The sequence below is a fragment of the Leopardus geoffroyi genome, chromosome B4 (genome assembly GCF_018350155.1).
Source record: "Leopardus geoffroyi isolate Oge1 chromosome B4, O.geoffroyi_Oge1_pat1.0, whole genome shotgun sequence".
NCBI lineage: Eukaryota > Metazoa > Chordata > Mammalia > Carnivora > Felidae > Leopardus > Leopardus geoffroyi.
Genome location: NC_059341.1, coordinates 33,934,886 through 33,956,645, shown reverse-complemented (window position 1 = coordinate 33,956,645; position 21,760 = coordinate 33,934,886). Strand labels below are relative to the sequence as shown.

Sequence of the window (21,760 nt, the reverse complement as noted above, 5' to 3'; positions counted from 1 at the left end):
CTGGAATTATAATGGCCAATCTTACAGAGTGTAGGAGTGCCTTTGGTAATAGGACCGCCTCCCTCCTGGAGCCTCCAGGAACCCAACCTCACTATTCCCACAGCGCTGTGCTCTACCCAGCTGAAGCTGGACCCAGAGGCGGGGCGGGGCCACCGCGGGTGCCCAGAGATTTGAGCCGTGGGTGGGCGGAGAGGAGCAATTGTGACCTGTCCCAGTCCCTCCCCTCCCTGGGCACTGTGATGCTGCAGGGCAGCTGCTGGCCCAGCATGTCTGTCCCTGGCCCCCTCCCACCCAGTGTGTCACAACAGCGGAGGCGGCTGTATCTGGAGCAGTTGGGGTGGGCAGGCCCAGCTGGGAGGCGAGCGGGCGAGGAGAGCAGCCGCGATGGTGAGCTTTTCCAGGGCCTGGGGCCGCCGGCCGGGGATCTGGGGCGTAGGGCTGGCACCCAGCCGAGAGCCATATCTACGCGGAGGCTAACGGATCCATCGCTTTGGATCTGCAAACCTTGAAGTCTCCTGGGGTGTCAGCTCAGGGTCGCGGGGTCCGTACCCTCTGGCGGACGGCAGCCCGTGTCAGTACCCTAGATATAGAGACCTGGGACAAGTCGGCCCTCAAAGGGACCTAAGGGACATTTGCGCACACAGGTGAGGAGAGGGAGGACATGGGAAGCCGGCGCAGAAGAGGTGAGATTCTGAGGGATCCCCAGACAGGCAGCTCAGAGACTAGAGTGGGCTAAGTAGGAGACAGTCCAGGGATTCCAGATGGGTGGGCTGCGCACGGGCGGCTAGGGGAGTGGGTGCAGTCAGTCCCTAAACACATTGAAATGTGACAGAGCCCCAAAATATGACAGAGAACTAAAGACGTCACAGTCTCCCTAGGCTTGAGGTCGTTTTCCTTACTGTCTCTGGACATTTGCTTGGGTTTGGGGCACTTAAACTTGAGCGCGCTCAGCTTCCCAGACACCTGGCACCTACGCCAACTCCCGTTTTTCCAGCGGTCAAAGTCAGAAGGACTTTGGCACACAGAAGTCTCCCTCCGGAAGGCCAGGGGACCTCACACTTCTCTTTTTGTTTACTATCGTGGTTAGGGGTTCAGCAGCGGCTCCTTTCTCCCTCCCCCACATCTACCTTCTTTGCAGATGCAGATCTTACTCGTTGGAGAGGGGCTTTCCAGACCCTCTAGAATCCCTCCCATCCGCCCTCCCCTCCTCCCGCCCCGGGCCACCTGGAGCCCCGGGGGTGGGTAAATTCGTCCCCAATCCACTTCCCAGAACGCCTGAAAACCCAGAACCTCCTTGTTCAGAGCCCTGCCATTTTGGCAGCGGGGAGGTAGGTTGGAAAGGTTGGGTGGGGGAGGGGGACAGAATAAGCAAATCTCATAAGCCAAGGTCAGGTTCTCTGGGCACTCTTGCTCTAGGTGTCAGTGACGAAAAACTCCCCTCCTCCCCTGGCTTCTGCTCATTTTGGAAAGTGCCCAGGGCCTTCTGGCTCTGGCTCCAGCTCTGCTGTTCCTAGCTAGAGGTCTGCCAGCAGCCCCCTCTCACCAGCATGCTCCCAGACACACCTGGGAGCTTGAAGAACTTGGGGGCCATAGTGGCCAAAGGAATCCACTCCTGCCTGATGCCCCTGCTGTGAGGCCAAAGAAGAAGCCCAGAGGAGAATTTTGACTCTTGGCTCTGTAGCTAGCTAGCTATGTGACTTCAGGAAGGTCATTTAACCTCTCTGGGCTGGTTTTCTCATCTACAAAATGAAGAGGGGTTATGGCTCAAATTGCAAGGCTACCCCTAGCTTTACTATTTTAAGCTTTTTGTTGTGGAGAATTTCTTTTTTATTTTATTTTATTTTTTATTTTTTTCAATATATGAAGTTTATTGTCAAATTGGTTTCCATACAACACCCAGTGCTCATCCCAAAAGGTGCCCTCCTCAATACCCATCACCCGCCCTCCCCTCCCTCCCACCCCCCATCAACCCTCAGTTTGTTCTCAGTTTTTAAGAGTCTCTTATGCTTTGGCTCTCTTCCACTCTAACCTCTTTTTTTTTTCTTTCCCCTCCCCCATGGGTTTCTGTTAAGTTTCTCAGGATTATTGTGGAGACTTTCAAACATATAAAAAGGAGAGAGAACGGTATAATGAACTCCTGTATATGCCTTATTCAATTTCAACAATTATCTTCTTATGACAAGTCTTTGCTTCATATTTGTTCACCCTTTGCTCACTTCCCATTATTTTTAAGCAAATCCTAGGCAGGATACTCAAGATTTGATATTTAATATTTATGTCTAGTATGTAGTGCTTTATAATTTTCAAAGTGCTTTCTCGTGCATGTTTTAATACTGACCTGAATGCCATAGTGACTCTCAGTGTGGAGCCTAAAGTAGGCTTATAAGGGAGTCAAGGATCGTAAAAATGTGGCCCTGTGAGCAAACTTTGATGTATTTTCAATAGGCAAGTTTCTAAAAATATCCAGGAAATAAAAATTCTAAACAGTAAAACTGTACTTTAAAAGTGGCTGCTTAACTGAAAACCTGTGGTTGAATATTTTGAAAAGAGAGTATCTTTTATTTTGAAACTGACTTTTATATAGCAGGTTCTGTTTAAAATATTTAATCACATGGATAGCATTGTCTTAATGGGAAAACACTTATTGACCATTTCCCACTCATAGAACCTCTTTTTAAAAATCTCTTGACTCATTCCTTAAAGGCTAGAACGACACATCTAATAAACCTAGAACCCAAAGAATCCCACCCTTGCAGGAAGGGCTTTACTTCCTCCAACAGGTTAAGTTTCAGGCACCCATTTCCCAGGCTCCCCTTCCCTTGTGGGGGTTGAGGGGAAGTCTGCCTCTGTGTTAAGAAGAATTAGCTACAACATTTCTGTAGGTTCTGAGTAAGAAATGTATAACGAATCCTATAACTGAGCATTCCCATCTGCTCCTAGTGTCCCTCCAGTGAGCAGTTCTCCTGGGAACTGAGACTATGACATCTTTTGGGAAAAGTGTTATGGAGACTCCTGGTCAAGTGCCCCAAGCCAAGACCATGTCAATGATACCAGAGCACAGAGAAAGTGTATGTGGTTTTTTTGGGAGGTGAGAACATCTGCAGTATAGCCTCCTTCTCTGCATTCCTTCTGAACTGGGGAGCACCAGTTTGGATGGGAATAGGCATAAAGTGGCAACAAAGAGCCTGTTTCGTGGCAAAAATGGACAGCTAGAGGGGAGGGGAGAATGGGGGTGGGGTGGACACTGCTTCCGTGTCTGTAGTTCTCTGCCAACTGCCCCCTTGCAGGCAGGCATGGCTGAGCTTTGCAGGGTCCGTACTTCTGTTCTGACCTCAGAGCACTGCTGGAGTCACTGCTGCACTGCCTTTCCCATCACAAAGTGCAGGTTTCCCCAGAGGTAGTGGGGTACATGCCTATGAACAGCAGAGGAGCCAGATGAACAGAATTTCCTTTGGCAGTGGCTTGGGCAAAGGTGCCAGTTAAATGAGGAGGAGTTTTCATAGGAAGCTTCCAAGCTCAAGTCAGGCCCTGAGCTAAATGGCTAATGCTGTTGCTGAGTGTCTTTTCTGAGAGTGCTCCTGAGTGACGTTGAGAGAAAGATGAAAAGTTAAAAATAAGTTCTGAGGGGGAAATAGCTGGGGAATTCAGGACCAGTGATGGGGGGGGGGGTGGGAATCTTGGGGGCAGAAGTAGACCAACTGCTCCTTTTCCCTTTGGCCACCAAGGGACCAGTTGTGCTATCTGTGGCCTTTGTGGTTGACATTTCCTCTGTCTGTGTCTTGCTATTAGAATTTGTCCCAGAGAATGAACTGTGGAAGAGAATGGGAAAATGGAGTGGGCAGTGTACATCAGATTAAAACTCTTTAACTGTCTCTCACACTTGCTCCCGAAGTCAGCTAAAGCTTAAGGGCCTTCTGACATTAATGTCTCTCTAATACTGGGAGTCTACTTACCAAACATGCCTGCTACTCTTAAAGTTGGTCTATGTCATCCCTATTGCTGCCCTAACTGCAGTACCTATAATCTGAGCCCCTTCTCTTGAGCCACTTTCACTTACTGATGTTAACTTAGGTCAAGTCTTTGTTCTTACTGTTTCTGGCTTGCTATCTATTCTTTGTTCTGAGGGATTCCAAATGTGCTCTAATTGAAGGGCTTTGAGCAGAGATAATTCAATCTTTTACAAATAATATTTCTTCTTTAATTATTCCTCCAGAACACTGTGGATCTACTTTTTGTTTGCTATCTCTGACCTAGATCCTAAAATATAGGTAATTTATTAGCCCAGCCTGACAACTAGACATAATCTGGTGTAATAATATGCTTCCTGAAAGCAACTGTGTGACATTTGACCACATTGGTAGTCAGGGGATGTGGACTGGTCTCAGATTTTCATGTGGCATATACTGCTGGTCTGTGTTATTTCCTCTCCTAGACAATATGCCAGTTTTACTGTTTCATGGTACTTCAAAATAACTTTTGAAGCTACAAAACCTCCTTCTACAGAGGATCCTAGAGCTGATCTTAGTCTTTTGGCAGTAAAACAAAAGGGAATGACTAATATTGAAATAGAAATGATATAAGATTGATATAAGAAAAGGTTTCTTATAGTGGAATTATAAAAGGGCTGTAAAGTTCTAGAATTTCTTTTTTGATGTTCTGCAAAACATAGGCTCCCCTCTCAAAGGAAGATGATAGTAGGTGGCACAGATTTCTCATCTACTCTGCCTTTCATGAGCCGACACTTCAGGCTAACTGAGCGGTTGGCGAGACCTGTCCTAAAATTTCCTGCCTCTCGTTCACCACGCTCCTAAGCCCAACTAAAATGATCATGTTGGCATGTCTAAATTCGTCAAGGTCTCTGCAAATATTCCTCTTCCAGGAAACCAAGCCAGAGTTGTTTTTTTCTCCTTTGAACTCCCATTGTCTTTTAGGCATTGGCTACTCTCTTGTCAAATAGATTATAAGACACCCCCCGGCCCCCAGGATAGAGTTCTTATTCTAATCATTCATATATTATTGAGCACCCAGTACATTCAAGCACTGTGCTTAATGCTGGGGATGTAGTGAATAAACAAGGGTTCCTTGCCCTCATAGAACTTACTCTCTCTGCTAGGAAAGTCACAGAACTGAATAAGCAACTATAATGTGGTATGATAAATGCAACAATAGGGAAGAAGAGGATTACAGGAGCACATAGTAGGGCTCTTTGCTACTTTGTGGTTTTCCAGACTTCCTGTAAGAAGTGAAATTTAATGAATAGGATGAGTAGGACTTAGCTCAGTACCTTTTGGTACCTTTTTGTACATAATAACACAATAAATATTTGTTGCAGGAATGGACAGAGTGGGTAACTTTTGTAGTTATCCCAGCGCTAGGTCTGTGTAAGGGTGTGTCATACTTTTCTTGAGGAAAGGAATTCCTCTGTTAGGTCTCTCTGTCTCCCTCATCTTCACCCCCTAGATTGCTGGGAGAGAGGTCCAGTAGCATACAGGGGACCCCCTTTCCATTACAGCATACCCAGGGCGCAGAAGTGGTCTGAGCTCTATAAGCCCAGATTCAAAATAGAACTGAGAGAGAGAAATAGTGTGTGAGAGAAAGCATGAGCTCTGATTGGCTAGAGAGGGGAATCTGAAATCTGAGTTTGGAGCAAATGTATGACTTAAATATCCTCTGCTGGGTCAGCTTACTCTGTACCTCAACCCACTCCCTCCCCTTGCACACACCAGCCCTGAGAAACAGATCATTGGTTCTGTCAGAGAAGGATGACCCATTTTCAAAAAGGCTACCACCATAAGACATTCTCAGTTTCTCTCTCCCTGGAGCTTTTTTCTGTTTGGAGTTTTGCTATACAAGCTTGGCCTGGCTATACACTATCAGGCTTGCATTGATATAGATGTTGGCACAACCCAGGGCCCTGGAAGTTCAGAGTGCAAGTGAGGCAGGAGGTTGTGTGGTGTAAAAGAAACAACTCAGCTGAGGTCAGAAGACCTGGATTCCAGTCTGGGCTCTTGCTAAAGAACTGTGAAATCTTGAATCTGTCCTTTTACTTTTCTGAGCCTCTGAGTTTTAATCTGTGAAATGGGAAGGGAATCCTATTTGGTGATCCACAAGGCCAGTCTAATTCTAGTATCTTAAACATTTGGAGTTGGCAAAACGTCCCTGGTTATCCCAGGTAGGTGACCTTTCTTGGACATGATAGGTGGCCTCCTAAGGCCTGGGTCCGCTCTGTGTTTATCTATGTAGAACTTCCAGGCAGGAAGATGGGGATGGTGATTGGGTAGAGTGTCTGGAGAAGGATAGCTCAGTGCTCTGATAAATTAGGTTCTTAGTAAATGTTAGTTGAATAAGTGACCAAGTGAACTGGGACAGGAAGAGCGTGATCCCTTCAGGATAAGGTAATTATGGTGAGTGGAGTCCTTACTCCCATTCTTCCTCGTTCCTTTCTTTAATTATTTTCTTCTTAGTATGAAAATTTTCAAACTTTTCAAATGCTATTGAATAGCATCATAATGGAGCTATGCATCTATTAGCTAGCTTTAATAATAATAATAATAATAATAATAATAATAATAATAATTTTTGTCATATTTACTTTGCCTGCTGTATTTATTGAAGTATTTTAAAGTAAAATACAGACTCATTGACGTTTTGCCCCAAATGCTTTAGAAATTTACTTACTAAAAATAAGTAAATTGTCATATTTAACTGCATTTTCATTATCATGCTTAACAAAATTAATCAATTTCTATATTTGTCCCCCAAATAATTTTGATTTGTTCAAAACAGAATTCAGGCAAAGTGCACATACTACATGTGAATGTTATGTTTCTTAAGTTCCTTTGATGTGGAACAAAGATACGATCTCTTCTATCATCCTTATTTTTCATGAACTGAAAAGATTGGATCAGTTGTCCTGTAGAATGTTTCACCTTCTGGATTTATTTTACTGTTTTCTCATGATGCCAGTTAACATCACTCTGATCCTTGTGTTTTCTAAAGTGCGGAAACTAAATCTAAAGTGTTTAATAGATTAAGGCTGAGTATTTTTGACAAGAACCCCTCATGGGTGGTATTGTGTATGTTATGTTGCATCACATCAAGAGGTCTATAATGTCTGGTTTTCTCACTATTGGTAGTGTTAAGATTGATCCCAGTGTTAGGCTGGTAACTGTTGTTAGTTACCTCCCCCCACCCCCGTAACCTGTAAGTAACAGTGATTCTTTGGCGCTATATGAATATCCAATTCTTTTCCAATCAGCCTTTCACTTAATGGTGTTGGCATCCTTATCCAAATCAATTATGTAATTAGGAACTGTAATGTGGCAACATTTCTTGATATACTATCCTTTTCATTGATTAGTTGGGATTCTTTAGTTCTCCCTCATCAACGGGGCTGTTTGAATGGGCACAAATGAGTTTCATTTCTGTTTTTTTTTTTAAATAACACTAAGGAGTTGTGGACTTAAAAAAATGTTTATCTATTTATTTTGTGTGAGAGAGAAAGTGAGCCAGGGAGTGGCAGAGAGAGAGGGAGAGAGAATCTCAAGCAGGGTCTGCACTGCCAGTGGAGACTGACATGGGGCTGGATCTTATGAACCATGAGATCATGACCTGAGCCAAATTCCAAAGTTGGATGCTTAACTGGTTAAGCCACCCAGGCACCCCAAGGAGTTGTGGATTTTTACATATATACCCTGTTTCAATCAAGTACCATTATTTTTCTTTTTGATGCTCATATTGTCTCATCTTTGGCAATGGGAGCCTCTTCAAGTTGATTCTGAGATAACTTTTGACATCACCCTAGTCTGTGTTAGCTTCTGTGCTTTCAGGCACCATACAATTTTCTGGGCTCATCTTGTACATTGCTTGCCCCAGACTTAGAATTCTTTATTTCTCCCAGGAGCTCTGGTTCTGTTAGTGGGGAATGGCATTGGGGGATTTTCATTTTCTCTTGATTAGCATAGCCACTTTTGGGTTTTGGAAGACTGTCAGTTATTTTGGAGTCTATTTTGTATTTCTAATTACTCTTGTAAATTATCTTAACAGGGAAAATAGCTCTTCCTAAGGCGCGCACGCGCGCGCGCGCGCGCGTGTGTGTGTGTGTGTGAGAGAGAGAGAGAGAGAGAGAGAGATTTTGTGAAGACTGGCATATTTATTAGTGTGTGTGATATTAAAGGGGATATCAAAAGAGGATGATATCATTGATATCAACATATTGGTAGTCTTCTGGTCCCAAAGAGCCTTTACTCTTCCTCATATGATCTTTGATATTTCTGAAATATCCCTGTGTTCTTGCTGGAAAATCTCAGGGTGTTCCAGAAGGGAAGGCTGACTGGAAAGCAGACAGCATCACAGATAGGCCCAGAAGATAGTTGGAGTGGAGTGGTGGTTGGGGGTGGGGGGCAAGGTTCAGAAGGCTGAGTGTCAGAGCCACAGAGAATGCTGTCACCTAGAAGGATGATACACAGGATCAGACTCCTTTTAGGCCTCTCCAATGTCCCCTCAGTTTTAGACACCTCCTTAGGAAGTCATGTCTTCATGGATGTGAAAGATGTGGACTGATTGATACTACACTGATTTGGGGGTGGTTCCTGGGTGTAGGGTGCTTTTTTAAGGTCTGAATTGAGACATAAGGTGAAGGCAGAAAATAAACCTCACAGTAAAGGTGAGTGGAATGGGGACCTTAGGTCTCTAACTTTCTACCTGTGCCTCCTCTGTGTGGAGAATAAAGCTACAAGGTAGTATCATAAAGAAAATGATAATGGCTAAGGCAAAAACAACAATAATCATGGCTAAATTATTATTTTAAGATGAGGGGAAGTTAAGTAACTCAGCCAAATTCACACAGCACAGCAAGTAAATTGTGAAGGCAAAATTCAAACCCTGGGGTATGGACAACTTTGTGAGTGAAGCCTTTCTCTGGCCACCAGACTCATGGAAATATAGCTGGGTTGTATTTCCAGATAGGGCTATGTTCCAGTTTGGCTGCTGTGAACATCTGTGCTCTGTGCTCCCTAAGGCAAGGGCATAGAGACAGGTGTAGGGTAGGGACACAGTTCTAAAATTGAATTAGGGAGTAATGGGTCCTAACACCTCTGGATTTTTGAGGTGTTACTTAGGGTAGCTGCCCTGCTCCCATGACCAAAGAACCTCCAAGTTCCCTTTGACTCCATGTGTTTCAATGCCCAGCCACATTCTCTGGAGGCTCTGCTCCTGGCTTGGTTTATTCAGTTCTAGAAAATGCCAGGTTGGGTCATGGATAAGAATAGAAACACACAGACCAAGCACATGCTTCCCTGCTAGGCTCTTGCGGGCACCATGGGCACAGAGCCACTTTGTGCTGGCCACTGCTTCCTCACAGTTGGGATATATGGAGGTGATGAAGCCATACCTCCTAGTAAAACCCCATAGTCAATTTCTTTACACAAGCACACACACATATTCATTGTCTCTCTGTTCTCTCTCTCTCATACACACACGCACACACACACACACCCTCATCCTCAACCATTAGTACTAGGACAAATCAAGTTGTGGTGGCTTCACGCCAGAGTAACAGGAAGTAAGGACTTTCTAAAGGTCAGCTTTAATATGTGGCCTGACATAGATAAGGGAGCAGGTTATGGTGGCTACAAAGAAAATCTCCAACTTCTCAGTTCAGGAAGAGCCTAATTTAAACACTCCCAATTTTTCCTTGCTGGTGTAACAATCCTTTCTTCATCCTACATTTATAACCAGAACACTAAAGACATGATACCTACTTAGAAAGTATATTCCTTCCATGAGCGTTATCTGCTCTATGATATTCTGAGACTCTGTGTGTATGTGTGTGTGTGTGTGTGTGAGAGAGAGAGAGAGAGAGACAGAGAGAGAGAGAGAGAGAGAGAGAGAGGGAGGAAGGGAGGGAGATGGGGAGAGTATAGAGAGAGAGGATGCTGTCCAGGATGATTAGGGCCTAGGCATGAATATGAATGCTGCCACTGTGTATGGTAGTGAATTTACAGAGTTTCTGCTCATATCATTGGTTCATCCTTTGACCTCCTTCATCAGTATAGGAATTTCATGGTTTGGAATGAGCCTCTTGTTTTATCAGTGCAGCTGCCCTTTTTCCTTTTCTTGGCACAAAGGAAAACCCTAAAAACAAACTTTAGAGCAAATCACAAAACTGTGATTCTTCCTCAGAGCCAAGTCTCAGTCCAGATGCAGTGGTGCTCAGACACTTGACACTTCAGACTCCCATCTGGTTCTAGATGACATGGTTGGAGGGATGGAGATCTTGAGGATTGAATGCCAGGGAGAGACAAGTCCTCAGATGTGCAGGATATAACACAAGGGCATGACCAAGGCCTGGGACTCTCTGACCTTGATTCTTCACTCTCTCCACAGCGGGAGTGCATATCAGTCCACGTGGGTCAAGCAGGAGTTCAGATTGGCAATGCCTGCTGGGAGCTCTTCTGCCTGGAACACGGCATCCAGGCAGATGGCACCTTTGGTGTCCAGGCCAGCAAGGTCAATGACGATGACTCATTCACCACCTTTTTCAGTGAGACTGGCAATGGGAAACATGTGCCTCGGGCTGTTATGGTAGATTTGGAGCCTACTGTTGTCGGTGAGTATGGGCTAGGATCCTTTCCACAGAAAACAACATGAAGCTGCAGAGGCTTTGGTTCATGGTAGCTAAGGAAGCAGAATCTCTAATTGCAAGATGGGAGTGGCTCAACCAGAACCTTCCCACTGCACATGACTTCTGTTACCTCTTTGAAATCTCCACAGTCTTGTAGAGTCTCACAATAGTAATCACAGATCCCTGCTCCCCCATTACAGCTCTAACCTATGCAGAACAAAATACCCTGTACTTAACCCCCTTAAATCTGCTGAGAAAGATCCAAATTGTCAAGATTCTTTATTATAAACCAAGAGCAAAAATAAAAAATAATTTTAGAAATTATAAGAAGTCTCCAAATAGTCCATTTCCCAAAGTATAGGTTTCTGATTCTATAATAATTACAGTCTTTTCTCATGGGTGTGGTGTAACCTTGTAGTATCATGCACACAAAATAGAATAACAGATGACATATTTTCTTATAGCCAGAGGTTGCTGTAGTTCTAGACTGAACCTCTTTTGGATCATAGAAAACAAGAATTCTGACTTGTGTTGGAGCAGGATTTTTGGTGCTTCACCTTTCCTGTAAATCCCCCTCTGCCCCCACCATCACTTCCCCCTGGGTCTGACTCCTGAGTCAATCCTCAGCTCAACATCAGGATTTCCTCAGCTTCAAGGCTGACTCACCAAGCAAGGGATGGGTAAGTTTCACAGAGATATCTGGGCAAATGTCTGTAATGCCTGAACACTAATTTCTAGAGGCAACAGACTACAGGTACACGATCTTGTACTTTGTACTTTGTACTTTATACAAATACAAAATGTGCAGATTACCCTACCAGGCTACTGTGCAAATGGGTGATTTCCTTGGGGGGGGGGGTGTAGAGGAACTATGAATAAAAGAGGGCATGCAGTTGGGGCTTGATACATCTTGGTCAGCCATATGTCCACTTTGTGTAGATCCTTGGAGGTGAGCGGAATAGCCACTCTCTCTAGGACTCCTACTCTTCTAGAACCTAGAGCATAGCTCTGCTTCATTGTCATTCTAAAATATCTCTAATGCCTGACATATATTAGGTTATGGTGAGACTATTGTTGAAAGAGAAGATCACCTTGAATCTTTCTTTGTATCCCTAGAACATTTTTTGAGAGAGAGAGAGAGAGAGAGAGAATCCTAAGCAGGCTCCACACTTAGCACAGAGTCCCAACATGGGGCTCAATCCCACGACCCTGGGGACATGACCTGAGCCAAAATTAAGAGTTGGATGCTCAACTGACTGAGCCACCCAAGCACCCCTCCCTGGGACATTTAAATGCAAGTGAAATTGAGTTCAGGTTTTGGGTAACTTTGTAGCATGAAAGAAAAAACAAAAGGGACTGAGGGGTGAAAGTGGAAAGAAGGAGGGGCAATCAACTTTGGTGTTTTGTGAACGTTGTGAATCTAAGGCTTTGAAAAGTTCCAACCAGCAGAGCAGTTGTCTTCTCTTTGCCTCCTTGAGTCACAGACTTCTGGTTCTATTAGTGCCTATGTTACTCTTGCATTCTTTTAAGATTTTGCAGATTTATTATGGGGTTGTCTGGTTTTACCTCAGTAGAGTTTTATAGGTAGAGGAAATGGAGACCCAGAAAAGTGTTTTATGTTATTTAATGGGGAGGGATGCATCTCCTCTAGAAACAAGGTTGGAAGAGTTGATAGTTTCCATCTCTTGGTAGATGAGGTTCGGGCAGGAACCTACCGCCAGCTCTTCCATCCAGAGCAGCTGATCACAGGAAAGGAGGATGCAGCTAACAATTATGCCCGGGGCCACTACACAGTGGGCAAGGAGAGCATTGACCTGGTGCTGGATCGCATACGGAAGCTGGTAAGTATTAACAAAGGTGAGGATCTGGTAAATCAAGCTAAGATGGATAGGCCTAAGCCTGAACAGGATTAGTGGAGGCCTATGACCCCTGGCTACGGGACAGAACTCCTACGATTTGGGAATTTCTGCTTGTGCTCTGTAAGAAACATTCACAGGATGATGCCTCTTCCTCCACCTGGACATCATGGACTACCCTATAGGCTGACGCTCTACTAATTCTTTTTTTTTTTTTTTTTTTTTTTTAAATTTTTTTTTTCAACGTTTATTTTATTTTTGGGACAGAGAGAGACAGAGCATGAACGGGGGAGGGGCAGAGAGAGAGGGAGACACAGAATCGGAAACAGGCTCCAGGCTCTGAGCCATCAGCCCAGAGCCTGACGTGGGGCTCGAACTCCCGGACCGCGAGATCGTGACCTGGCTGAAGTCGGACACTTAACCGACTGCGCCACCCAGGCGCCCCTCTACTAATTCTTATTGATGCTCTATGATAGTGTTTGGGGGAAATTCTAAGTATAAGGAAGGCTTGATGTTTGCTTGTTGGAAGCCTAAGTTAACAAAGAATTTAGCTTGGAAGAAAAGAGGAAGAGATCATTGATGCATTTGAGCACTTACAAATGACATTACAAATGTCAATTGAATATATTCCTTCACTTAATTCCCTTAATGATACAAAGGAAGTCACTTCCCTGTACTTTATAGATGAAGAAATTGAGGGCATGTGGTTTAATAATTTAGCCTGGGTCACACAACTAGGATTTGAATCAGGTTGGTTTGACTAGAAAGTTCTGAGTTGTGGGGTGGGTCACTTTGTCTGTTTGAGCTTTCATTTCCTTATCTTTACAATGGAAATGTTTGGACTTGATTAGTGGTTCTGGAGAGCTAAAGATACCAAATTTTTGTATATGTTCACTTTTTCTGTTTAGTGGAGGGCTCATAGGGGTTGTCTGTCTCAAAGCTGTCTATGGGCCCCAAAAGTTCGGAACCAGCATCATAGATCATACCCAATGGGAAAATTCTAAGACTGTATGAATTCCTTTAGTTCCTTTTTTTTCATGATTGAAATTAGTTTTATTTATTTCTTTTATTTTTTAATATAATTTATTGTCAAGTTGGCTAACATACAGTGTATAGAGTGTGCTCTTGGTTTTGGGGGTAAAATCAGTGATTCATCACTTACATACAACACCCAGTGCTCATCCCAATAAGTGCCCTCCTCAATGCCCAACACCCATTTTCCCCTCTCCCCATCCCCCCATCAACCCTCCAATAAGCAACAGTGTGTTCTCTGTATTTAAGTGTCTCTTATGGTTTCCCTCCCTCCCTCTCGGTAACTATTTTTCCCCCTTTCTTTCCCCCATTGTCTTCTGTTAAATTTTTCAAGTTCCACATATGAGTGAAAACATATGATATCTGTCTTTCTCTGACTAATTTATTTCACTTAGCGTAGTACTTTCCAGATTCATCCACGTTGCTGCAAATGGCAGGATTTCATTCTTTCTCATTGACAAATAGCATTCCATTGTATATATAAACCACTTCTTCTTTATCCATTCATCAGTTGATGGACATTTAGACTTTTTCCATAATTTGGCTATTGTTGAACACTGTATTATAAACATTGGGGTACATGTGCCCCTATGTATCAGCATTCCTGTATCCTTTGGATAAATTCCCAGTAGTGCTATTGCTGGGTTGTAGGGTAGTTCTATTTTTAATTTTTTGAGGAGCCTCCACACTGTTTTCCAGAGCGGCTGCACCAGTTTGCATTCCCACCAACAGTGCAAGAGGTTTTCCATTTCTCCACATCCTCGCCAGCATCTGCTGTTTCCTGAGTTGTTAATTTTAGCCACTCTGACCAGTGTGAGGTGGTATCTCATTGTGGTTTCAATTTGTATTTCCTTGATGATGAGTGATGTTGAACATCTTTTCATGTGTCGGTTGGCCATCTGGATGTCTTCTTTGGAAAAGTGTCTTGAATTCACTTAGTTCTGGTAAGAGCTAACATTGAGTGCTTACTATGTGTCAAGTCCTTGCTCAACATATTATGCTATCTCATTTCATAATCACAATATCCTTGTGAGATGAATATTTTTTATTGCCCTACTTTAGTCAGGAAGAAACAGAAGTCTGGAGGTGTTCAATAACTTGCTCACGTTTTTACAACTGGGAAATGGTAAAATTGATATTAAAACTCAGGTTCTCTGATTCCATTTATATTTTTGAAATTGGTACCCAGAGCCACCTTTCAAGACTGGGCTGAAATATATAATTGGCAGTTCCCACAAAACCAATGACAAGGGCAGGGAAAATGGAGAAGGAGTTGGGGCTTTCAAAGAGTAAGGTTATTAACCACTGTCATTCTGAAACTCTTAATCCTGGTTCAACCAAGCCACTGGGCTAGAAACTTCCACATACCTCGTAGCATGTACATGTGCAGTTTGCCACCCTATATATTTCAGCTAGTGCTCCCAAGATCAATCCATCTCCTTTTATCTTACTTCTTCAAGGCTGTTTCAATTTTACCTACATAAAAATGTTGAGGAGTGGAGTGGGGCAGCCAGAGAGGATTGCCTGCCTTTGTTCACATGAGGGTATTCTCATAAACATGTCTTCTGGTTTCTTCCCCTTCTCTACTCTCTCCAGACAGATGCCTGCTCTGGCCTGCAAGGCTTCCTGATCTTCCACAGTTTTGGTGGGGGCACTGGCTCTGGCTTCACTTCTTTGCTGATGGAACGCCTCTCCCTGGATTATGGCAAGAAATCCAAGCTAGAATTTGCTATCTACCCAGCCCCTCAGGTCTCCACTGCAGTTGTGGAGCCCTACAACTCCATTCTGACAACCCATACCACACTGGAACATTCAGATTGTGCTTTCATGGTGGATAATGAAGCCATCTATGACATCTGCCGCAGAAACCTAGACATTGAGCGCCCTACCTATACCAACCTCAACCGCCTCATCAGCCAGATTGTGTCCTCCATCACTGCCTCTCTCCGCTTTGATGGGGCCCTCAATGTGGACCTCACTGAGTTCCAGACCAACCTGGTGCCCTACCCCCGTATCCACTTTCCACTGGTCACTTATGCACCCATCATATCTGCCGAGAAAGCCTATCATGAACAACTCTCTGTGGCTGAGATAACGAGCTCCTGCTTTGAACCCAACAGCCAGATGGTGAAGTGTGACCCAAGACATGGCAAGTACATGGCCTGCTGCATGCTCTATCGGGGGGACGTCGTGCCTAAGGATGTGAATGTCGCTATTGCTGCCATCAAGACCAAGAGGACTATCCAGTTTGTAGACTGGTGTCCCACAGGCTTCAAGGTGAGAGCTGATGACTTAGGGAGGAGGTAGACAATTAGAGAAGCAGAAGATTACCAAGGATGGGAAAGGAGGATGTATAAATTCCAGGGTCTTAGGCATACAATTCCATGGGATCTTCAGATTTCATGGGATGATATGGGGACAGGGGCTTAAGACAAAGATAGCATTAATTTCATTCATTCATTCATTCATTCATTCATTCATTCATTCATTCATACATTTTAGGTAAAGAGAGACTTTATTTGAAAGAATTATGAAAAGAGAGAGAGAGAAAAAAAAAAAAAGAAAAGAGAGTGGAGGACAATTGCAGTATTCAGAGGGGTACTACTACAGTAGGGAGAAGTCTCCTACTGCTCTTACCCTAACATCTATAAGCATCTCAAAGGTCAGGAAGAAAAGAGCTTTTCTATAATAGGGAGGAGTGTACAGGGTAGAAAGAACACATGTGGGCAAGTGCAATGAACAGGATGAATGGGTGGAGGTAGATGAAATCTGATAATAGATCAGAGAATGGAATTAACCAAATTATTCAAATTATCAGAGAGATATAATCCCATCCTTTAATAAAAGATGTGTTTCTCTCCCAATTTATCTTGAAAAAGTAAGTGTTCACCCTGTAAGTCTTAACTCAGTGAGGAAGAAATTTTATGGTTATTATAGGATTGTGAATCACTTATTTTGTGAAGCCCTGACATTTCCCATTAACTAGAAGTAAGCAGAAGCTGAGGAAGCCTGTTGTAGATCAGGTGTCCACAGTATGGAAAATGCCAGACTCTGAGGGTTAGTAAGGAGATACAACAGCCAGGGAAGACCCATGGATCTCAGGACTAGTGAATGTTGAATGTTAGAAGGCACTTCATGCATGTGAACTTCTAAGTGTTAGAAGGCACTTCATGCATGTGAACTGCTTGACCACTTTGTCCTGTGTTCCTATGGTCTTTAATCAGATTCTGCTATCAAAATAATTATCATCATTTACATTAATATTAATTAGTAACCTCCCAGTCATGCCTTTAATAATTCAGAGGTTTACTCAGCACCAGGGGTTGATGTACCAGTTGGTAGAGATACAGAGATGAGCATTCTGTGTTTTCCTGGTGGGACTTACAAAAACAAGGCACCATTTGCCAGTCTCTTGACTGACCTGTTTGCATTATGAGGCTTTGATCTAGCTAATCTCCTTTGGTAGCATTCTTCCTCACTGCTATACTCCTAGCTACATACACAATCTTTCCTCTAGACTACACCCATTTTTAAAAATAATGTTGCTTACATTAAAAAAAAGTTTATGTATTTTGAGAGAGAAAGAGTGTGCATTCATGTGAGTGTCAGGAAGGGGCAGAGAAAGAAGGAAAGAGAATACCAAACAGGCTCTGTGCTGTCAGTGCAGCTTGATCTCGGATCATGACCTGAGCCAAAATCAAGAGTCAGATACTTAACTGACTGAGCCACCCATGCACCCCAAGACTACACCTATTTTTATGGGTCATTTCTGGTCATTCTGTGAAAACAATCAAGATCTTCCAAAATATGGAGTTCTTTTTAAAAAATTTAAATGTAAACAAACAATAAAACAAGCTAGTAGGAAAATGAATAGGAAAAAAGAAAAAAATGAGATGTGAGGGTGGTGGGGAAGTTAACAAAAGGAGATGCCCCTCTTTCTATCTCTTATTTTAAGCTGAAGTTTGGGGATTATGTCCAGAAAGATAGGTAGTGCAGCATCTTTAGCTGCTTTTCAGAAAAGCATATGATTGTTGAATTTCATCCTCTTGCATTCTTCCCAAGGGTGTTTGTCCCTACTTGAATCAGTTGAAGGAATAATTACTGTTTGAGAGAGGAGAGTTGGCTTCAGACACAAAGTTTTTTTCTAGTCAGGGTCAGATTGAGCAAAATATGTGATGCAGTGAAGTTTATATTCTTTGCCCTTCCCTTTCTCATTTTTGGTCCTTTGCCCTATCTTAGCATCACCTCCACCACCAAGATGCTACTTTTGTCTAAGAGGAATAATAGATAATTCTAAATTCATTTAATGGGCTACCCACCTTGGCTATATAGACTGCTGCAATTCCCACCTACATCTCTCAAGAAGACATATATTTTAAAGCTATGAATTTAAGAGGCTGACACTTAAGGCATGATGACCTGGGTAGGAGAGCTATTTTTTGGGTGTACTATGTTCTCAGTGTCCTATGGATATTATCACAGTTTGTTCCCTCAGACTTCTTCCAGTTGCTTACAGTTCCTGAGATTGACTTTGGTTTGGGGTATGTGTGTGGGGAGAAGGGAGACTTCTCAGATAGTACCCCTAACATTAGATTGGGCTAAGGTTAGTTTGGAGAACCTTGCCATGCTACCAGATCTTGGGAAGTAGGCTTGTCCAGGCAAGGGTTTTAATGCACTTTCTTTGATTGAAGGCCTTGCTTTTCTTCTAACAAGCCTACTCCCCTGAGACATGGGGACTGGCTAACATTAATCCCCAAGACCTTTTGAATTTTTAAATTTATTGCTCTGGAATATCTCTATGATCTTTTAATTTTTATTTATTTATTTTTTATTTTAGAGAGAAAGACAGTGTGAACGGGGGAGAGGGCCAGAGGGAAAGAGGGAGAGAGTGAGAGAATTTCAAGCAGGTTCAGCGTGGAGCCCGTTGTGGGTCTCAATCCCACAACTGGGATCATGACCCAAGCCAAATCAAGAGTCGGACATGAGCCACCCAGGCATCTCACTTCCATGATCTTTTAAACAGCACTTTACCCTTGGCAGAGAAATTTCCCTAAATTTATTGAAAACTTTAGATGACCACGTGGAAAAGAATAAACTTCAAGCCTAGAAATTAATTTGCCTCTAAAAGGGGATCTATTTTCCTTTTCAAGATAACCATGTATTGTACACCCCCGTTAATATTGATCTCATTCGTTACCCTCATTTGTCTCCTTGAATCTCCCCACTACATTTCTACCTAATACCATCCCTATTCTCCTCTTCTTTCATAGTCTTTATTTTTTTCTAAGTTTTTATTTAAATTCCAGCTAGTCTTTTGCAGTTTTAGATTTCATAGCCCTTCCTCTTGAATTTGCCTGTACTCAGTTCCACTCACTTTTGATTTATCTTCAACACTCACCTCTCTCTGTTTCTTCAACCCTTTGATTCTATCTTTTCATATCCAGGCCTGCTCCCATCCCCACACCCATGACTGTGTCTTGCTACCACATCATATTACCAAGATAACCCCATTTTGAGTTGTCCTTTGGCTGCTCTGCATTTTCTTTTGTTTTCCCTCCTCTTTCTCTGTTCCTCAGGTGGGCATCAACTATCAGCCACCCACGGTGGTACCAGGAGGGGACCTGGCCAAAGTCCAGCGGGCTGTTTGCATGCTGAGCAACACCACAGCAATTGCGGAGGCCTGGGCCCGCCTGGACCACAAGTTTGACCTCATGTACGCCAAGCGAGCCTTTGTGCATTGGTATGTTGGAGAGGGAATGGAAGAAGGAGAATTTTCTGAGGCCAGGGAGGACCTGGCTGCTCTGGAGAAGGATTATGAAGAAGTGGGGACTGATTCATTTGAAGAAGAAAATGAAGGGGAGGAGTTTTAAATATACACATTCCCCTTGGTTGTGTCTCTTTATTTATGCTGATACACTCAAAGCACATTTAACTATTCCAAGAGTAACAGACTACACTCCTGTACCTAGCCTAATTTTTGTGTATAAGGTGTATGACACCAGTGCCTATGAGTGACTGGGCTGAAAATGGATGCTGAGTTGTTCAGACCCTCCTTTGGGTAAAAGTAGTTTTGTGTCATGAAAAAACTGAGTCTCTAGGTTAGGGTGAAGCCAAGTTACACTTTGTGAAGAGACCTAATCAGGATTTTAAAAAATAGATTAGGCTACGCTCACCCCAAAGCATAGTCTCCTGGCTGTGGAATGGTGAAACACTCAGGAAAGGAAAGATTTGGGCATTGGGAAGATTCCAGGAAGGAAGTGGCACTGTTAGAGAGTGAGAAACAATACACACATATTTCCTGCCCTTGTAAAAACACAAATAAATTAATGAGATAATTCAGGTAGTGTTAACTGCTATAAAGTAAAACAACAACAACAACAACAACTGTGATGAGAGAAAGTATCTGGGGGGGGGGTGCTCCTTTAGACTGGGTGGTCAGAAAGGGCTTCATGGAGATCTGAAAGACAGGAGAGAGCCATCACGTAAAGTCAAAGGATGCCGGATATAGAGCAAAACACAGATGTGGGAACAAGATTGGAATGTCTGAAGAACATAAAGGAGGTCAGTGTGCCTGGAGAATAGTGTGAGATGGAGATAAGATCCAAGAGCCAAGCTGGGGCCAGAGCATATTTAGCCGATAGACTATGGTAAGTTTAGATTTTTCTCTAACTGAAACAAACATTTGGAAGGTTTTAAGTAGGATATACTATAGTTTTTATACACATATACCTTATCTATAATCCTCCCAACAATCTCAAAATGGATATTCTGCTCATTTTGTAGATGAAAATACTGAAGTTTACAGAGTGGATATGTTGCTCATAGAGAGCTCAGATAACACGGATCACCAATTCTATTCTCTTGTCTACCCTACATGATTTCTATGCCTTGATATCTGTGCCCATTTTCCAACTGCTGCTTCATAAAATGATGAATAGGGGAGAAAAAAAATGTATTTACAAAAGAGAGGATGAGTTAATACATCTGTTCCCTGAAGTTGAAGTTGGCAGCTTTGGTAGGATTTTAGGAAAATCAAAAAGCTGCTTTTAAGAAACTACTACTGGCAAGATACCCAAGGTTGGGCACACAGTAGGTCCCTATGTATTAGATGCACACCTTGTTAATTGTTGATTTTCCCCAAATTTTTGTTGTATATTCCTTGGGAGCCCTCAGAAAGATAGAATAAAATGTTCCAAAAAAAGGAAGAGTAGGTAAGAAATAATTCTGATCACTTCTAGAGGATTGTTTTCAGAGAGACCTTACTTTCTTGCTCTTCTATGAAGGAGATCATGGTGCTAAATAAACCCCAATGAGGTCCAGTTCTGCTGTCCATTGTGACCTCCCTTGACTGAGGATCATTCCTGCACCAAGTCCCATAGGTGTCTGCATAGCTGTGTAGACAAATTTGTTAAAGAAATGTATTAGAGAAGCAGGGTCAGGAACTCAGGAAGGAGCATATTCCCTCTTGATAGAAGTTGAGAGACCTACCCATGGATTTCAGATAAGCCTCAAAGGACTTCCTGAGTGTATAACTGTCACCTACTTAGGGAGAAAATTATACATCCTCAAGGTCAGGGTTTAAGGCGATAGTAAATAACTTATGGTATGTTCCTTTCCTCTAGATCTATGTGAATTAGGTTAAATTAACAGGAATGGCAGTCACAGAAGTGCTGTTTAAGAGGTATGAATAAAGGGGGATAGGGCTACAGGAAAGTTTCAGGGATGATGTGTAGGGGCTTTGGATGTATTTTCCCCAGTTTCTCCTCTATTTTTTTTTTAACGTTTGTTTATTTTTGAGAGACAGAGAGTGGGGGGGGGGCGGGAAGGGAGAGAGGGAGACACAGAATCCAAAGTAGGCTCTGGGCTCTGAGCTGTCAGCACAGAGCCCGATGTGGGACTTGAACTCACTAACCATGAGATCATGACTGGAGCTAAAATTGGACGTTCAACCGACTAAGTCACCCAGGCACCCCATCTCTCCTCTTCTATTTTTCTTCATGTGGTTAAATCCCTGGCCAATCATGGGGTTAGATACCTCCAGTCCTGTTCAACTTTTATGGCTCTCTTCATGAAGTAGGATTATTGACTTTTATTTTTTTTTTTTTTTTTTTTTTTTTTTTTTTTTTTAAATTTTTTTTTTTCAACGTTTATTTATTTTTGGGACAGAGAGAGACAGAGCATGAACGGGGGAGGGGCAGCGAGAGAGGGAGACACAGAATCGGAAACAGGCTCCAGGCTCTGAGCCATC

At 43.1% G+C, this 21,760-nt stretch overlaps 1 protein-coding gene across 1 annotated transcript; it reads left to right on the top strand.

Annotated features, from left to right (window-relative positions):
- The first annotated feature begins 254 nt into the window (after window positions 1-254).
- Window positions 255-19,400, top strand: TUBA8 (tubulin alpha 8). The gene is made up of 5 exons (XM_045463710.1): window positions 255-387; window positions 10,387-10,609; window positions 12,317-12,465; window positions 15,109-15,789; window positions 19,089-19,400. The coding sequence occupies exons 1-5, from the start codon at window positions 385-387 to the stop codon at window positions 19,380-19,382; spliced, it is 1,350 nt and encodes a 449-aa protein (XP_045319666.1). The 5' UTR covers window positions 255-384; the 3' UTR covers window positions 19,383-19,400.
- Window positions 19,401-21,760: the final 2,360 nt, after the last annotated feature.

Coding starts and splice junctions, on each gene's coding strand:
- TUBA8 (XM_045463710.1), top strand. Junction 12,466..15,108: donor TGGATCGCATACGGAAGCTG/GTAAGTATTAAC, acceptor TACTCTCTCCAG/ACAGATGCCTGCTCTGGCCT. Junction 15,790..19,088: donor GGTGTCCCACAGGCTTCAAG/GTGAGAGCTGAT, acceptor TCTGTTCCTCAG/GTGGGCATCAACTATCAGCC.